Source organism: Syngnathus leptorhynchus, chromosome 9 (genome assembly GCF_054491065.1).
Source record: "Syngnathus leptorhynchus isolate UIUO chromosome 9, UIUO_Slep, whole genome shotgun sequence".
Classification (NCBI taxonomy): Eukaryota; Metazoa; Chordata; class Actinopteri; order Syngnathiformes; family Syngnathidae; genus Syngnathus; species Syngnathus leptorhynchus.
The window spans coordinates 7,416,130-7,431,976 of record NC_141203.1 but is presented as its reverse complement, the minus strand read 5'-3'; the positions used below and the strand labels follow the sequence as shown (position 1 = coordinate 7,431,976).

Below are 15,847 nucleotides of genomic sequence, written 5' to 3'. Positions count from 1 at the left end.
ACAACGAGCTAACCAACCTTGCTGGTGATTGTATTGACCTGACTGTATTTAAGTGACTCACTTTTTTCCATTTTCAAACGCTATAGTGTAAGATTGAATCTTAGAAGTTTTATATTCCCAATGGACAAAAGATCAGTGTAGTAGACGGTCAAGTCATCGGCAGTATCATTTGACGGCAATATTCTTTTGATATTCTGTTTTTTGTCAGTCAAACTTTTCGACATTTTCTTACGTTTGACACTCCATGTGTGCCCCCTAAATCCTCCCCCTCTCCCCACCCCACTTGTCCGGCCTGCCTGCCTGCCCCACCCTCCCTGCCTGTCTGCACCCTTCGTTTCTCTTCCTACCCCACCCTTCATTCCACAGTGCTACGGACCGATCATGGGTGACTGGAGCTTTCTGGGAAATATTTTAGAGGAAGTCAACGAGCACTCCACAGTGATCGGCAGGGTGTGGCTCACGGTTCTCTTCATCTTCCGCATCCTCATCCTGGGCACGGCGGCGGAGTTCGTGTGGGGCGACGAGCAGTCCGACTACGTTTGCAATACGCAGCAGCCCGGTTGTGAGAACGTGTGCTACGACGAGGCTTTCCCCATCTCCCACATCCGTCTGTGGGTTCTGCAGATCATCTTCGTGTCCACGCCGTCCCTTGTGTACGTGGGCCACGCCGTGCACCACGTGCACATGGAGGAGAAGCGCAAGGAGCGCGAGGAAGCGGAACTTAGCCGGCAACAGGAGCTGAGTGAGGAGCGACTCCCGCTGGCACCTGACCAGGGCAGCGTACGCACCACGAAGGAGACCAGCACAAAAGGAAGCAAGAAGTTCCGACTGGAGGGCACCTTGCTAAGGACCTACATCTGTCATATCATTTTCAAGACACTCTTTGAGGTGGGCTTCGTGGTTGGCCAGTACTTCCTGTACGGGTTCCGCATCCTGCCGCTGTACAAATGCAGCCGCTGGCCCTGCCCTAACACCGTAGACTGCTTTGTGTCCCGCCCTACAGAGAAAACGGTCTTCATCATCTTCATGTTAGCCGTGGCTTGCGTCTCACTCTTCCTCAACTTTGTGGAGATCAGCCACCTGGGCCTCAAGAAAATCCGTTTTGTTTTTCGCAAGCCGGCCCCTGCCCCGGCGCAGGGCGAAAGCTCGGCCACCCTGCCGCCGGGAAAAAGCCTGCCCCCTTTGGCGGTGTCCTCATTGCAGAGGGCCAAAGGTTACAGGCGGCTGGATGAGGAGAAAGCTCCCCCGATAACACATCTCTACCCACTAGCGGAAGTGGGCATGGAGGCAGGCAGCGGGACCCCACCCTTCCACGGCTTAGAAGAGAAAACTGAGGAGGAGCTGCCCATGGGGGACATCCCCAAAGCGTACGATGAGACTCTGCCCTCCTACGCCCAGACCACTGAGACGGAAGGGGTGATAATGCAGCAGGCAGCCGCGGCCAAGGAGGAGCCCCCAGCGGGGGTGGAAGGTGGAGAGTGGCGGGGCGCCGACGCGGAGGTGGAGAGGGCGGTCACCGGGGAGGGGGGGAGCGCGGTGGCCCAGAAGGCGTCGGATACGATAGAGGACAGCAGGCCTCTGAGCCGACTCAGCCAAGTTAGCAGTAAGGCCAGGTCGGACGACCTCACCGTATGAACATGTGACGGCGAGCACATGCATGTACCACTGCGCCCCGATAACCACACTTGGGAGAGCACACACACACACACACACACACACACACACACACACACACACACACACACACACACACGTGCGCACACTTGTCAGGGGGCAAGTCAGAAAATCCAACCGCAGACCTTTGCCTTACATTGCCTGCTGGGAAATGATAGAAAATGGCATTGTATTGGAAATGTTACCAACTGGCAGAGGTAAACAAAATATTCTTAAAATTTGGACAATAATGGCAAGCGTTTTCGTCAAATATAAACCAAAAAGTGTGTTGTTGCGATTCATAAATTGCAGGGTGGACATGTTTTTACTTGACAACAAGAAACCATATGTTCCATTTTTAAATAACATCTTTTTTTTTAATCTAAGCTTTTAATCAATGACGGATGAGTAGACATTTTTACAAACTGGAGAGAGTTTTAGTATACTTGTGTGTCTGCCAATCAGTAACTTTGCTGTAGTTCATTTCCCATTCAACCAGTGCCATAATGCCAGTGCATGCCACACAGACAAGTGCCTACTTTTACATTTTTATACAATGTGCGCAGCTCTTTGTCATCGGCAAAAGTCACATTTTCGGGGTCGAAAGGAGAGCACCTTTTTGCACATGCAGAGGTTCACACACTGTGCAAGGCTTTTTTTTTTTTTTTTTTAAAACACCTCAATGATGCAACCCAGTTATCCTTTCAAGTGCAAGCACCTCATGTTTATATAGCAAGTAGTGAGGGGAAAAAAACTTTTGAAGACCACATACATGCCTGAATGTCCTTTTTCAATGTGATCCTGTTCCTATCTGATTTCGAATTGTGCACCCCTGGTTTTTTTTTTTTTTTTCTTTGCATAGGCTGTGATGCGATTTTGGAAGAGAGCGGAGCTCATTTTGCCCCATTAGAGAATGAACTATAGAGCCACCTCAGGCCAAATCCTCTCTCTTTTTGCGCTGTACAAACAGGCGTGTGGGTGATAAAGATCTTGCCCCATCAGCACAAAGTATTGTTGGGAGGCGGGACAATAAAAGGAACGGGTGCTATCAATGAAAACAAGCATCCTTAACCCCATTTGTGGGGGCAAGACAAATACTTGATTGCGTTTGACCAAAGAAAAAACACACCAAAATATTTTTTGCCAAAAGTCTGAGAAAAAAATGTGTACATAGCGCCAACGTTATGTCTCATATTGTACATATTGTGCTGTTTTAGGTACTTGACTGTCTAGACTGCTAATATTTGATGTAACAATGTCATAAAATAGCAACACTCCATCACGGATTATATTTTAGAAGCTAAAGTATGTTATCCACCCAGCAAGAATTACGATAAACGAATAATCAAGCCTTAATGTTTTACTTGTTGACACCAATTTTTTCTTGTGTATTTTTTAGAAGTATGTGAATTTATTTAATTTTTTGATACAGCAACATGATTGAACCCAAAGAATCTTGGAATTTTTATTTTTGCATGCAAAATCAAAATTGATTGTGAATTAAAACACATTTAAGGATGCGTTCACATACAGACACATAACACACTCATCCCCCCCACACACATCTTGCAGGGTATGATAGGCAGCTTTGACCCTTTTGTGAGCTGTCAAAAAAAGCAAATATTTTTGAAAAAAATCATCACAAGGTCCTTGTTTACACCTATAAAGTGCTATGAATGCTATTGTACGACTGTGTATTTTTACTTAGACTGTTGCATTGCTTGTGATGTTTGTAGGAAGACCTGATTAATATATATATATTTAAAAATATCATTTTTACTAACTTGTAGTCTTCACTGATTATAGTTGTGTAGTGGCAGTGTATTTTTAAACAATAAAAAAGTCACATGTGGTCAAGCTTTGTTGCCTTTCTGTATTACCTATTACACTGCACACTATTCAGGCATTGCTCCACACATCCAATTATCATCAACCGCATTTAGTTCAACTTGCAGTGGAGACCACACAACTGTACTTCCACCTTTGTTGTGTAAAGTGATGCAAGGACCAGCAGAGGTCCCTGTAATCACATGTTCTACTTTGTGCTTCCACCAGTGGCTCTCACACAAGACACCCGCACAGTTTGCATCACAGCGTATCAAATGTCTACACACCCCTGTTCAAATGCCAGATGTTTGTTCTAAAAAAATGAGACAATTAATTTGACATGTAACCACTATTACTCAAATGGAGGAAACATAAAGATAATAGTTGCGTAAGTGTGCACACCCACTTATTATTGGGGACGGGGCTGCGTTCAGATTTAACAAATTGTTTTTATTTGGTTATCTAAAATATTTCAAAAATAAATGAAGTCGTACAATCAGATTTTCAGAGGCTGGTACTTAAAAAAAAAGTTTTTAATTTTTTTTAACATTATGCGTGCATTTAAATAGATGGGCGTTTTGTTACGACGCAAAACTGAACATAATTATTTATCTGATCTAAGTAGAGGAAATTTTGGTGATGTGCGTCTGCTCTAAAGTATACCTAGATGAGATTATATGAATGTAAATTCATCCATGACGCTGATCCACACATTTTTTCCTCCTTCTCTTCTTTCTCCTCCTCCACTGTGGAGGAAAAAAACCAGACATTTCCATTGGCTCTTTAGCCGGGAGAGGAGGAGAAAGAACGGAGGACCTGCTAGAATTCCTCCAAGCTGCTCAAATTTCCTCCAAGGCGCGATCCTGCTTTCTTCAGCCGACGAACATCCTCACCATTCTAATCTTCTTCACCGAGCCCGAACAAGATCTTGGCTATAACGGTAAGGCAATGAAGAGGACGCGTTACTCATGTCGTTTTAACATGACTTAAAAGTAGGTTTAACTCCAGATATGTTGTTTTAAGATCACTAAATCAGACTTTTTGTTTTTTTCCGCCCCACGACCAGATGTTACGGGGTGTCGCTGTGTTCCTTCTGCTCGCTCTGGCTCTCGCTCGCGCAGAGGTAAGTTTGGTCATTTAAAACTTCCACAGTTTTGTTTTCATTTTTCTAAAAACACATGCCGAAATGTTAAGCGCAACAGAACACATCTTATTTGTTCGTTGGCGTGATTTTATTCGTTGTTAACACAGTGTTCTTAAATATTCCTTAAATGCTTACGGAGTTTGGAACCACTCAATAATAATAATATAGAACCCTAACCCTAACCCTAACCCTAACCCTTATGGCAACCCAAGCGAGGCTTCATTTATAAAGTGGCTCAGGAAAAGAAATGAATGGAAAGCATCTCAGAAAAGAAAAGAAGGAAGGGCATTCAATTGTGCACATTTCCTCAATGCTGCTCCACCTTCATTTTGCACTTTTGCTGAAGATGCCTGGGTGCAAAAATTCCTGACCGCCTGGCAGCTGCTCTTGTGGTGTCCAAACAGTGCATTTGGGTGGTCAGTATGTTTGTTTGTTTGTGTCTTCAAGAGTGAGCTCAGGAGAAATGTGAGAATGCTTGCCAAAGTGTCACGCTGCTAAGAGAACCTCTGCGTAAACAAGAGTTTATTGTGGCAGGGTGACGGCACTGAACATCCTGATCGAACAATCAGAACATATGAGGTGTAGTGTTGCTTGGGGAATTTTGACACGAGACACAGGTGGCATTTCAGGGTCCGACTTTTCACAACCGTTGAACACCTGGCTATTCCATTAATGACCACATCCATTTTTTTTCCCATCCCCTGCTGACCTTCTATTGTCACGTCTTATTCAACTCCTAATGGCGATCTGCGAGGAACGGCTCGCTTCGGCCACAGTTGGCCCAATGAAGGCGCTAGCTGGTTAATGGGGCGGCATCTGTTCTCTGAAGGCAATTAACCCCGATAATATACGGCCTGCTGTCTGTCTGGCAGTAAGAAGGCCTTGAAGTGACATACCAGTGTGCTGTCAAAAGAAGGTCAACAAGTTGCAGCAGAAGCCTTAATCTCTAGAAAAGTGTCAGATGAGCCAACTGGCTGTTTGGCCACTCATCAGAGACACTTTATATGTACATTATGACATTTTGTATTCTGGACACTTCTGGTGTATTTTTTTTAGAAGTATTTAGATTTTTGCTTTTGTTGGATTTAGTGGTGGCAGTAGATGTTGTGGGTTAGGGTTAGGGTTGGGTCCGCTGTGGGTTTGTCAAGAACAGATTCTGTGACTGTGTTGGAGCAGCTTCCCAAACATGCTGAACTGCAGTTGGGGACATAAAAGCTTTTTGCCAGGCAACAATTTTGCATTACCTACTCCATTATTAATTGGTGAGCCATGGGCAAAGGAATCATATGCTGCTTACAAAAAGTGCAAAGCTTAGGTTGTCAAAAGTCCTGATGAATACTTCTAAAAATGGCTTCATATGGTTCAGAATTTGAAGTATTATAATAAAAGTATCATAATAATTTGAATCGTAAGATGTGATTTTTAGTTGAAACGCCATCGTCTACACAGCCATCAAGGGGAGTGCTTGAGGTAAGAATTGCATCACCTTTGACGAGAAGCTGAGGGAAAACTCTTGCGTTGTGTGCCGTGTGAAATACAAAGCAACTCCAACCGGAGCTTGATATGCCAAGCGGATCAGGACGCGGGCCTGTGCAGTGTGCACTTCTACTTCCACATCTATTAATCGCATTTTTTTTTTTTGCAGTGACAGAGTGGAATGCTTAATTTATCTAGAAAAGGCCAGCAATAGATCATGAAAATTGCAGTTGCCAAGGCAAAGGCGCTCGCACACGAGCGCTATCGTGGCTCTCAGGCTTCGGTAGGCAAGAGAACAATGAGGACATGCTCAAGTAGATGTTGATTCCCTTGTAGGCGGTTCTCTTGTATCCAAGGTAGGCTAAAAATATCTGCCCAGGTGGAGAACGTGAGAGGAGGACGCTTTGTCCTCTGTCGTTATCCGCCCGCCCTAATTTCTTGCAGCTCGACATGTAGTCATACTGCTGCAATTATAGCAAAGGGGAAGATCAGGGAGAGGTAAGATTTGGCTCTGCATTGTGGCGGGTGGAGGGGAGGTTGGGTTTCACATCTCCTCAGTAATGGATTTGCTTGAAAACCTTTTTAGGATTGTATAAAAAATAATGTAAGTCGGTTGAGTTATTCCCCTTTAGTGTTCTTGGAATTGTCATGATGAATTTCTCAGTCAGTCCCCTAAAATTTAGGCTCATTGAGTTCAGAAGCATTTTTCAAATGCTTAATGGCTGTTCATGCTAGGCTAATTCTTAACGGCACATTCTTAAGAACTGATGGTCTCAAGCCATTTAATATTCCGCATGTATTCTGGAGGTAACTGAGAACCAGTGAAAGAAAAAGCGGCATGTCTAAAATATCTTAATCTTTCAACTAGAAAACTGAAACAGCCAGCATCTTGTGAATCTAATTTAAATCCTTACGTTAGCGATTTAAGTAACTTGTGTAATTAACTTAGAAGGCAGCCAAATTCAATGTTCAAATCATTATCCTTTGAGAAGGTTTGAAGAAAATGTGTTCTAATTCGTGCTTCAAGACTATGTATCCCACTTTGCCAGGGAAGTTTAATTTGTTCCACAGCATTAACACGCTAGCAGACTGACCTCTTTGTGTTGTTGCCTTACTGTTAAATAGAAAACACATGAAGAGAAACATCCTGCGTGACGGATTCTGTCCTCTGTGTCCCAGATTACGCAAAGACCATTTCACAATGTGATCAACTATCTATGTCTTGGGAAAGACGTGAAGAAGTGTGATCTTCAAAGCTCGGTTGACAAAAGGCTGCGGTCGGTTGCTTGTTCAACTTCAAGAGGACTACTCACTTGTTCCAATTGTAAACCCCAATAATGGCCTCTTTGAAAAAGCGAATAAGAGGGCAGGGCATGTAGTCATAGCTTTGGCTTGAGTCTCAGCACCTCCCTAGCAGCCTCCCTCCAGCTAGGATTATACAGAAAACAGAAGAAATGTACTGGAAGGCAGGTTTGATGGAAACGGATAAAAACAAAGCTGTATAGACCCGATGGATGTGGGTCGGGCGGTTGGCGTCACGGGGACACTCGATTCCCTGCAGTGCGACGACAGGGGGTACGTGCGGGGGAGCTCATTTTCGTAGTTTAGTTTAATTGCAAGCAGATGTGACTTCAGCCTAGTCAGCGACTCCGTCCAGGCTTTTTCTTTCTCCCAATTTCTTTTTTTTTTTTTATATGTATATAAAAAAAAAAAACATCGTCGTCTTTACGTGTCAAGGTCTTGGACAAGGGGCCCTGCTGGGCGTAAAACAAGAGTCTGCAGACAGGAGTGACATCATCTCATTTGGCGATGCATTCCTTTCCCACTGACTAAGAATAAGAAGCAGGGTGAAGACTAACAGGGAGATAGATGGCCGCAAACTGCTCATTAGCCAGAATGCTGAATGTTTCCACGGGGTTAATCTCAACCTAAAAGAACGCCCAAGACCAGGCCAGCTGTTTATCTGGACTGTTTTTCTTAGTCCTCATTATTTCAAGGACATAGTAGCCCACCAATGGTCACACAACACATTCTTTCAGCTCACGGTCATTTTGTGGCTTTTCTTTCTGTCAACTAACACTGAAGCCGGATTTGAGATGCATAAAGTTAATTAGACTCGGAAAGGAAGCAAAATCCAGAGGTACTTTAAATATTGAGGGCAAATCTTCTAGCTTTGATGACTGCACAGTCTGTCAATAACAGATGAAAAGTCGTCCGCTTGTGATGCTTCTCCCTCGCGCGTTAGGATTTCAGGAACAAGCTGGCATATATTTTTTAGCGGCAAACTAGTTCATACATAACAAGACTGTTTCATTTGTCTTGGGTTGTCCTTTGGGAAGGTGGAGTGAAATGGAAACTCTGCATCCAAAAGCTGGAGAGACAAAGGAAAAGTAGGAAACTCAGGAGCGGGGGTGGTCAGGGGCAATACTCTGACCTAGATACCGACCAGATTTTGGCTCAAGACGAACCCGGTCGGACCCCAACTGAGGCACAAATTTGCTCAGGAATGTACTCCCCTACTCTCTCGGTCTGAGTTCCGCCTCTTCATATTTAGCATCTCAATTTTGTTCCTCCTTCTGTCCCTTTTCAAGCACTCATAAAAGAATGTAGCACGTTGTGAAGTTGTTGTGCCGAGTCATCACAGATGCTCAAATGCTGTCAAAATCAATCATTCAGTTTGCTTACTTGATTAGGTTCGGAGACCATTTTGATATGTTTATTCAAACACAGATAATTTATCATCAATGTTGCTATATTGTGATGTTCTGCTGTCGGTGCTAAAAAGAAATTGACAAAAATGACAAAGGGTATCGTCACTTCATCCAAACAACTTGTTTCAGACCACACTAGCTCAAATTTCTGTTGGTTTTCTCTCATGAATCCGGCAATTTAGAACGTGCACTTTTATCATTTGTGCTCCTCTTTCTTTTTGTCCAGAGTAAACTATCAAAGCAACAAAGGCTCTGTGTAAAATATGGGGAAAAACCCCACTTTGTCACATATATATTTCATGCTGTTTGGGATGACGTTATTCCACAAACAAGACATCAATCGATTTTCTCCACGCTAACGAGGAGTAAGGCCCTCAGGGGAATTGATCGAATGACATCGGCCCCCGAGACCCATTGATTGACCTTCTGAGTCATCGGAGCATAGCAAAGATGTGCGCAACAGCCGTAATGTACACATACAAGCAGAAAAAAAGCCATTATTGAGTGACCCCGCCGCTATGCTAATAATTCCTCCTCAGCAAAGGGCAGCAAGAAAGGATTCAATGTCAACCGTAGCACAGGAATAATTCAACTCTATCAGTGTTATCATTACCATCGCCTCCTAATCTCATCAACCCAACTGCCTTTTTTATTTTCCTTCCATTAAACGGAACAAGCTGGTCTCAGTCCAATGGCATTCGGCTCTAAAAGAACAAGATGGTGGGAATAAAACAAGGTGACAGGGGAAAATCCGGCCAGATGTGTACTAGACCCAAGCATGGAGATGACAACCTTCTTAGAAAGATTGTTAATGAGTCTCCCCAGAAGCTATATTTTAATTGTATAAATCTGTTGGAGGCAACTAAGACGTCAAATATCTTATTTACATTTCAAGTATGCTAGGATAGGCGTGTCTTCATCTCTTGGGATACTTTATCATTTATATTTATATTGGAGAGATTTTCCGATGAAGTACCTTGATTCATGCCCAGGAAGAACACCCCACAGGGGTGGAGAGTGCTTTTGATTAGCGAGAATTTTTAATTTGTTACACACTGAAAGGCTAATGACTGTGTTTGTATTCGAACGCTGTAATGAGATGCTGAAACGCATTGGTTTGATGTTTACAGACTATCCATTTTCAGGGGCCCGAAACTGTGCAAAAGTATTAAGACAACACTGCTCGCTTTCTTGTTTTGGATTGTTTTATTCATCGCCCTCTTTGGATGATAGTACCAGCATAGTTGTCGTCTTGCGTGAACCAGGAAGTAGCTAACGAACAAATGAATCTCATTATGAGGTTCTTTCTGGTGATTGGCACTTGTGGTCTCGCTGGTACCCGCTTCTCACCATAGCAACAACCCAATGGAATCAGATGATGAGGGGGAAGGAAAAAAAAAAAAGGCCTGCGTGTTTCTGCGTTCATTAGTTAAATGTCAGGGTTGTCTGCTGGTTCTGCATGGATGGACAGAACACCGTCGGAGCCATCTTGCAGAGCTCTTACTGAATTCACTGTGCTAGTGAACGGCTGGCAAGCTTGAGGCCACAGGAATCACTTTGGACATTGGATTATAATGCATGCCACTTTTAAATCATGCATAAAAGTGAACCACCGTTTCCCTCAAGCTCCACTTTCCATGTGACTTCCAAACTTCCCCCACCCATTCTCCGTCTTGTTACATTCAATTATTGGTGAGCTTATGTGAGGCTCCAAGAATCCAGACCTTGTTTGAGTTCGCATACCAGAGACTGAATGTGGACCACGGGCTCACGTGTGCTCCAGCGCAGGAAGGGCCAACTTTTTTTCTGTCTTGCTCTCGTTACAGGAAACAGCGCCTTAGAAAAAGGGAGGGGGAGTTAAAGATTGCATGCATGGGAACAGGCCCAAAGAAAAACACACACACACTAGCCAGACTCCAGATGTGGAAACCCCCCCCACACACACACACACAAATGCACTCACGCCGAGACACACAAAGGCTTACAGATGGAGAATGGAGAAGGTAATGAGGCTCATAAAACAGGCTGTATTTGCAGGCTTTTTTTTTTCACACAACAAAAGATAAAAGAAAGAAAAGACGTCACAGTGAAAAAAACAAACTGGAAAAAATTTTCCTCTCTTTCTGTTTACTTGTCAACACAAAGCTCCATTTGAGGGTTGAATTAATTGGTTGAGGCTGAGTCTGAATCATAGTCCACTTAGTTCAAGCAGCTGCTCTCATGTCATGTGATATGTTGCCACCTAGAGGAGAAACTCCACCTAACTCAGCGGAGCTGCCTGGAGCACATTAGTGATTTTGGGGTCAAGAAAAAAAAAATTCAGAAACTAATGTTTATCCTCTTATTTCAGGAGCTGCAGAGCAAGAGCAAAGTGTGTGCCAATGTCTTCTGCGGGGCGGGCCGGGAGTGTGCTGTCAATGAGAAGGGGGAGCCCAGCTGCCTGTGCATAGAAGTGAGTGGTGAGCTGGGCGAGCAAGTGATGATGTGAGAAACAAGTTTCCAGGTCAACATTTCCAATTCACTTCTTCTGTTGTCGCTCCAGAGCTGTAAGCCCCACAAGAGGTCAGTATGTGGCAGCAATGGTAAGACCTACAGGAATCACTGCGAGCTGCACAGGGATGCCTGTCTGAGCGGGCTGAAAATCCAAGTTGCCCACGATGGACACTGCCAGGGTACGTTTAGATGTTTTCAATGTTTACAAGTGTCAGGTGAAGAGTTTAAAATTTGGTTCATTTCGCAATGAAGATAAAATAAAGTGAAAATTGAGGTGCCAAATCCCAGTCGCTCCCAAAGGTCGCCAGCAGAGGTCACTGTCACTCAGCAAAGCTCACTCAGCGCTTGTTTCCGTCCATGAACTGATTGTAAATCTTATCAGGAGTGAACTTTTTACTGCTCCTCTCGATAATGTTCTATTTACACTCCTGATAACATGAACAATGATCTGAGCCGTAGCTCAAAATTTCCTCATGTATGGCCAATTATGTCACCGTGTCCTGTTTTCGGACCTTGCCAAGAAACCCATACTATGTTTAACATAAAAACTGGTCTTGTGATTTTAATTCAGCAACTTTTTCTTTTCTTTTTTTAAGAGAAAAAGAGCAAGCAGGCAGCTGCCAGTCCAGGTGGGTGTTACATTTTTACACTTTTGCTGTGGCTGTCTATGTTGGCTTTGCGCACAAGATTGGTTTAAAAAAACAAAACAAATATGCTTAATACAAGCAATATACCCGATGATTTTTTCTGAGCGTTGACCTATCGAACGTTCCCCCTCCCACAGTGGTGTGCTACGCTGCCGATCGCAACGAGCTGAGGAGCCGTGTGATCCAGTGGCTGCAAACTGAAGTTGTTCCAGATGGCTGGTTTGTCAAGGGATCCAACTTCTCTGACATTCTGCTCAAGTACTTCAAGGTGGGCAATCCAAGTAGGGGGTACATGTATATTGATTTTTGAAATGTGAGAGCTCACACGACCCATGCGTGCTTTCTTGCGCGGCATGACGTGTTCTGACGCCGCAGCATGCAGTATTTGGTTTGTAACCTCAAAACGTTCAAATTCCAAACTTGAAACAGGAATTTTATTGTCACTGGAGAAAAAAAACATTTTTTTGTGCATTTTTGTTGTTGTTATTTTAGTCATATGACAGCGGCGATTCCACGCTGGACTCCTCCGAGTTGCTCAAATTCATCCAACACAATGAGTCTGTGGCGACCGAGATGCAATCATACGCCGATCAGGAGAGCAACAAACTGCTTCGGTGAGTGTCTGCTTGCATGATAGCCGTTGAAAGATAAGATTTGTCAAACATTCCTTTCTGTCACCATTTGACCTTTGCGCTAACTTTGCAAGTTACTGCGGTAACGTTAACCCATGCATCTCTCTACTATGTACTCTGGAGCTATTTTAGGTAGGTCACTGAACTCTTATCTATTTCAGTGTAAATTATACAAGTGGGGCCCCTCAATATGAAAGCCTGCAAAGTTGAGTTGCTACTAATAGCATGTGTGTTTGCGCACTCCAGGAGTCTCTGTGTTGACGCCCTCATTGAGCTGTCCGATGAGAATGCCGACTGGAAGTTGAGCTTTGATGAGTTCCTCAACTGCCTGAAGCCTGGATTCAACCCGCCTGAGAAGAGTGAGCTTATTATATCATCCAGCCATCCAGTTTGGATAGTTAGAAATCAGTATTTGTTGCTGCCGCTCGCTTTGCAGGCTAAATAAAGTTCAGAGCACTGAACCCTGGGCCTTCAGCAGACACAAAGTCCTGTGTGGCTATTGAGGAACTCTAGGTTGTTGTTTTTTTTTACAAAGCATGACAAGTGCTTGCTTATTGGATGAAACATGCAAATATTGCAAAAGTTGTGTTTTTCCCTAGTATTGTGGTCAGTGGATCAGATCAATATTGAGTGGGTGGTTCTAGTACAAATAAATGATTTATTGATTTTCAAAATTTGAATTTTTACACTATATAGTTAGTGAATCTAGCTATTCTAGATTCTATTCCTATCTGAATAGGAAGAATAATGCTCTATTATCTTTTTTTTTTCTCAGAATGTGCTTTGGAGGATGAGACTTATGAGGACGGTGCAGAGACACAGGTGGAGTGCAACCGCTGCGTGTGTGCATGCGGCAACTGGGTATGCACGGCTATGACGTGTGCAGGTAAGCTACAATATGATCATCTTGTTATTGCCTCACTGTCGTCGTGCCTGACTCCTTTTGTGTGCAGACAAGACAGCCGCCGAGGATGAGTCAACAGATGCCGGTGTGGAGCTGACAGAGGAAGAGTGGGATCTCCGCGTGGCAGAGCTGAACAAACACCAGGTTGGGTTTATTTATTCATTTATTTATTTCATTTCAATCAATTAGTAAACCAACTAGCCCAAGGAGCTGACTTGAGTTTTTTTTTTTTTTCAGATAAGGAAAGTTTGTTTTTCTAGACAAAAGAGATTTAAATTGCGCAACCTGTAAAACAACATCCCCTTTGTCAAATTTGTCGACGTAAGCTTTTCAGGAACAAAAACATGACAAGAAACCAAGAAATCAGCATATTTTAAAGAGGAAATTGGTCTCAAAAGAATAAGCTGGTATTCATGGTGCACTGGCAAAAACAGTTTTTTTAGACAGGCCTGTATAAACCAAGTCAGCTGTGTATACAAAATGGATAGACGGGATTCCTTAAAAATCACATTCAGCTTGAATCTACAGATTTAGGTGATTCAAAATTAATTAACGCAATAACAATTATTTCATTGTTGCTTTTTAAGTACATTTTGAATATTAGGTAGATGGGGAACTTTTCAATGCTACTTCTTTATTTTTATGACTGCCACCATATAAAATTCCTCGATTGACACATTTTATTTTATCATAGGAAACAGTGGAGAAAATGAAGGCTAGCACAAAGGAGGCCTAAATGAGGTCACAGAAAAAGAGAGGATGCACACGACCACCCTTCCTCTATACTTGACTTGCCTTGCAGCTTGGGGGTTATGACATCGACACATTTTCTCTGCAATTTGAATTATTGTTATACATTTTTTACAGTGTTAAAGTGTTTATGTTGTGATTCCAGGGACAATCTTATGATTCCCTTGTGTTCAGTACTGTCATGTTTGATTGTATTAACTACTCTTGTACACTTCTTACTATGTATTTTTGCGGTTTTTAAGGAAAAAAAAAAAGCAGGATGTCGGTGTTTGGGGGATTAAGGTGAGTTGGTTTTATGGTTAGAAGCAAGGTCGTGGGGGTTGTCCAACTGTGAGCGACTCAACCAATGCACTCGTTTTTATTTCTCTTTGCTGATGTGTTTTGCATCCTATTCGGCATTCAGTCGGAAAAATAACATTATGAAATCACAAATCTTAATTATCTGTCACACAATGGCAGAAATGTCCTGCTTTCCATAAAAGACAAAGGCAGACATTAACGTTACAGCTACCAAAAGAGTTGCCACTGAAACACAACAACACAGTAAAAAGAAGTAGAGAAAGGGACCCTAGGTTGAAATGTAGCCTGGTGAGACTGCATCTGAACATAGCATGGCGACACCTGAAACCAAAGATAGGATGAAGATGTTTTGACTTATGTACGCAACTCTCCAGGAACATTACTCTGGACCCAGCAACAACACTATACCTTTTGAAATCACAAATGGACGAGCCTCGCTGATGTAGATGCATCATGAAGCGGATTCGTGTGTATGTGTGTCTGCTGTTAAATGTGCATTTTGTTTTTGTATTTCAGTGTGTTGATTTGTTAAAACCCTACGTCTAAAATAGGACACAAAAATACATAGTGCCTTCGACTCTGTCTGCACAATGGTTATTTTTCATACCACACAATGTTTTGGCTGATGTTTGGTTGCAAAAGTGGCTTGTGACTCATGCTGATAAATACCATGTGGAGCTCTTTGTTAGCCACTAAAAAAAGGACTGTAAGCAATATGTTTGAAAGTCAATAAATCTTTGTACACCACACAAGATGTCCCTTTCATGTGTTTGAACTTGTATCCACACCCATTGTGGCCGTGGCTGCGTAGGAGCCTATTCGAGCGAGCAGAATTTTAGGCACGACATTGGACACACCACAAATCTACCAAGAGTCAGTTTGGTTTTGGATTGTCGGCGCAAGACAAAGTCCCAGAAGAAAACACATGCAAGTAAAAGGGAAACATGCATACTTCACACACCACCTCAGAATGATGACGCAGATGCTCTTAAAACCTCTAACCTACCATGCTTTATGTAAAACATGTATATATTATACACACAGACACACACATATATGTATATATATATATATATATATATATATATATATATATATATATATATATATATATATATATATATATATATATATATATATATATATATGCAAAATCATATGTTGCAGCGCTAGGATTAAAATTGTGTCGTTTATTTTACACAATTAATTAACCACATGAATACAAATGTACGTGATGTAACGTTCTGTGAACAATTATAACGTCAACCAATAGAAACGAACTGGGCGTGGCTTAGTGTCCGTGTTTGACC

The 15,847-nt window shown here is 42.8% G+C and overlaps 2 protein-coding genes across 4 annotated transcripts; both read left to right on the top strand.

The window, feature by feature from the left end:
* The first annotated feature begins 372 nt into the window (after positions 1 to 372).
* gja8a (gap junction protein alpha 8 paralog a) lies at positions 373 to 1,635 on the top strand. 3 transcript variants are annotated; one of them, XM_085920088.1, is made up of 2 exons: positions 382 to 1,298; positions 1,377 to 1,635. In XM_085920088.1, the coding sequence occupies exons 1-2, from the start codon at positions 382 to 384 to the stop codon at positions 1,633 to 1,635; spliced, it is 1,176 nt and encodes a 391-aa protein (XP_085776214.1). The 3 variants fall into 3 exon arrangements, with proteins under 3 accessions (XP_085776216.1, XP_085776214.1, XP_085776213.1); XM_085920087.1 differs by having other exon boundaries at positions 382 to 1,500; positions 1,549 to 1,635; XM_085920090.1 differs by having other exon boundaries at positions 373 to 1,635.
* Positions 1,636 to 4,253: 2,618 nt separating this feature from the next.
* On the top strand, positions 4,254 to 15,289 carry fstl1b (follistatin-like 1b). The gene is made up of 11 exons (XM_085920091.1): positions 4,254 to 4,420; positions 4,547 to 4,603; positions 11,162 to 11,263; positions 11,354 to 11,483; positions 11,901 to 11,933; positions 12,089 to 12,219; positions 12,444 to 12,565; positions 12,830 to 12,942; positions 13,359 to 13,469; positions 13,537 to 13,631; positions 14,182 to 15,289. The coding sequence occupies exons 2-11, from the start codon at positions 4,547 to 4,549 to the stop codon at positions 14,221 to 14,223; spliced, it is 936 nt and encodes a 311-aa protein (XP_085776217.1). The 5' UTR covers positions 4,254 to 4,420; the 3' UTR covers positions 14,224 to 15,289.
* The last annotated feature ends 558 nt before the right edge of the window (positions 15,290 to 15,847 follow it).

What these genes read in the sequence shown, in the direction of transcription:
- gja8a (XM_085920090.1), top strand. Translation starts at nt 382, where the DNA reads ATGGGTGACTGGAGCTTTCTGGGAAATATTTTAGAGGAAGTCAACGAG.
- fstl1b (XM_085920091.1), top strand. Translation starts at nt 4,547, where the DNA reads ATGTTACGGGGTGTCGCTGTGTTCCTTCTGCTCGCTCTGGCTCTCGCT. An exon ending in CCACGATGGACACTGCCAGG is followed by an intron (nt 11,484 to 11,900) that starts GTACGTTTAGAT and finishes TCTTTTTTTAAG; the next exon opens with AGAAAAAGAGCAAGCAGGCA. An exon ending in GAGAGCAACAAACTGCTTCG is followed by an intron (nt 12,566 to 12,829) that starts GTGAGTGTCTGC and finishes TGCGCACTCCAG; the next exon opens with GAGTCTCTGTGTTGACGCCC.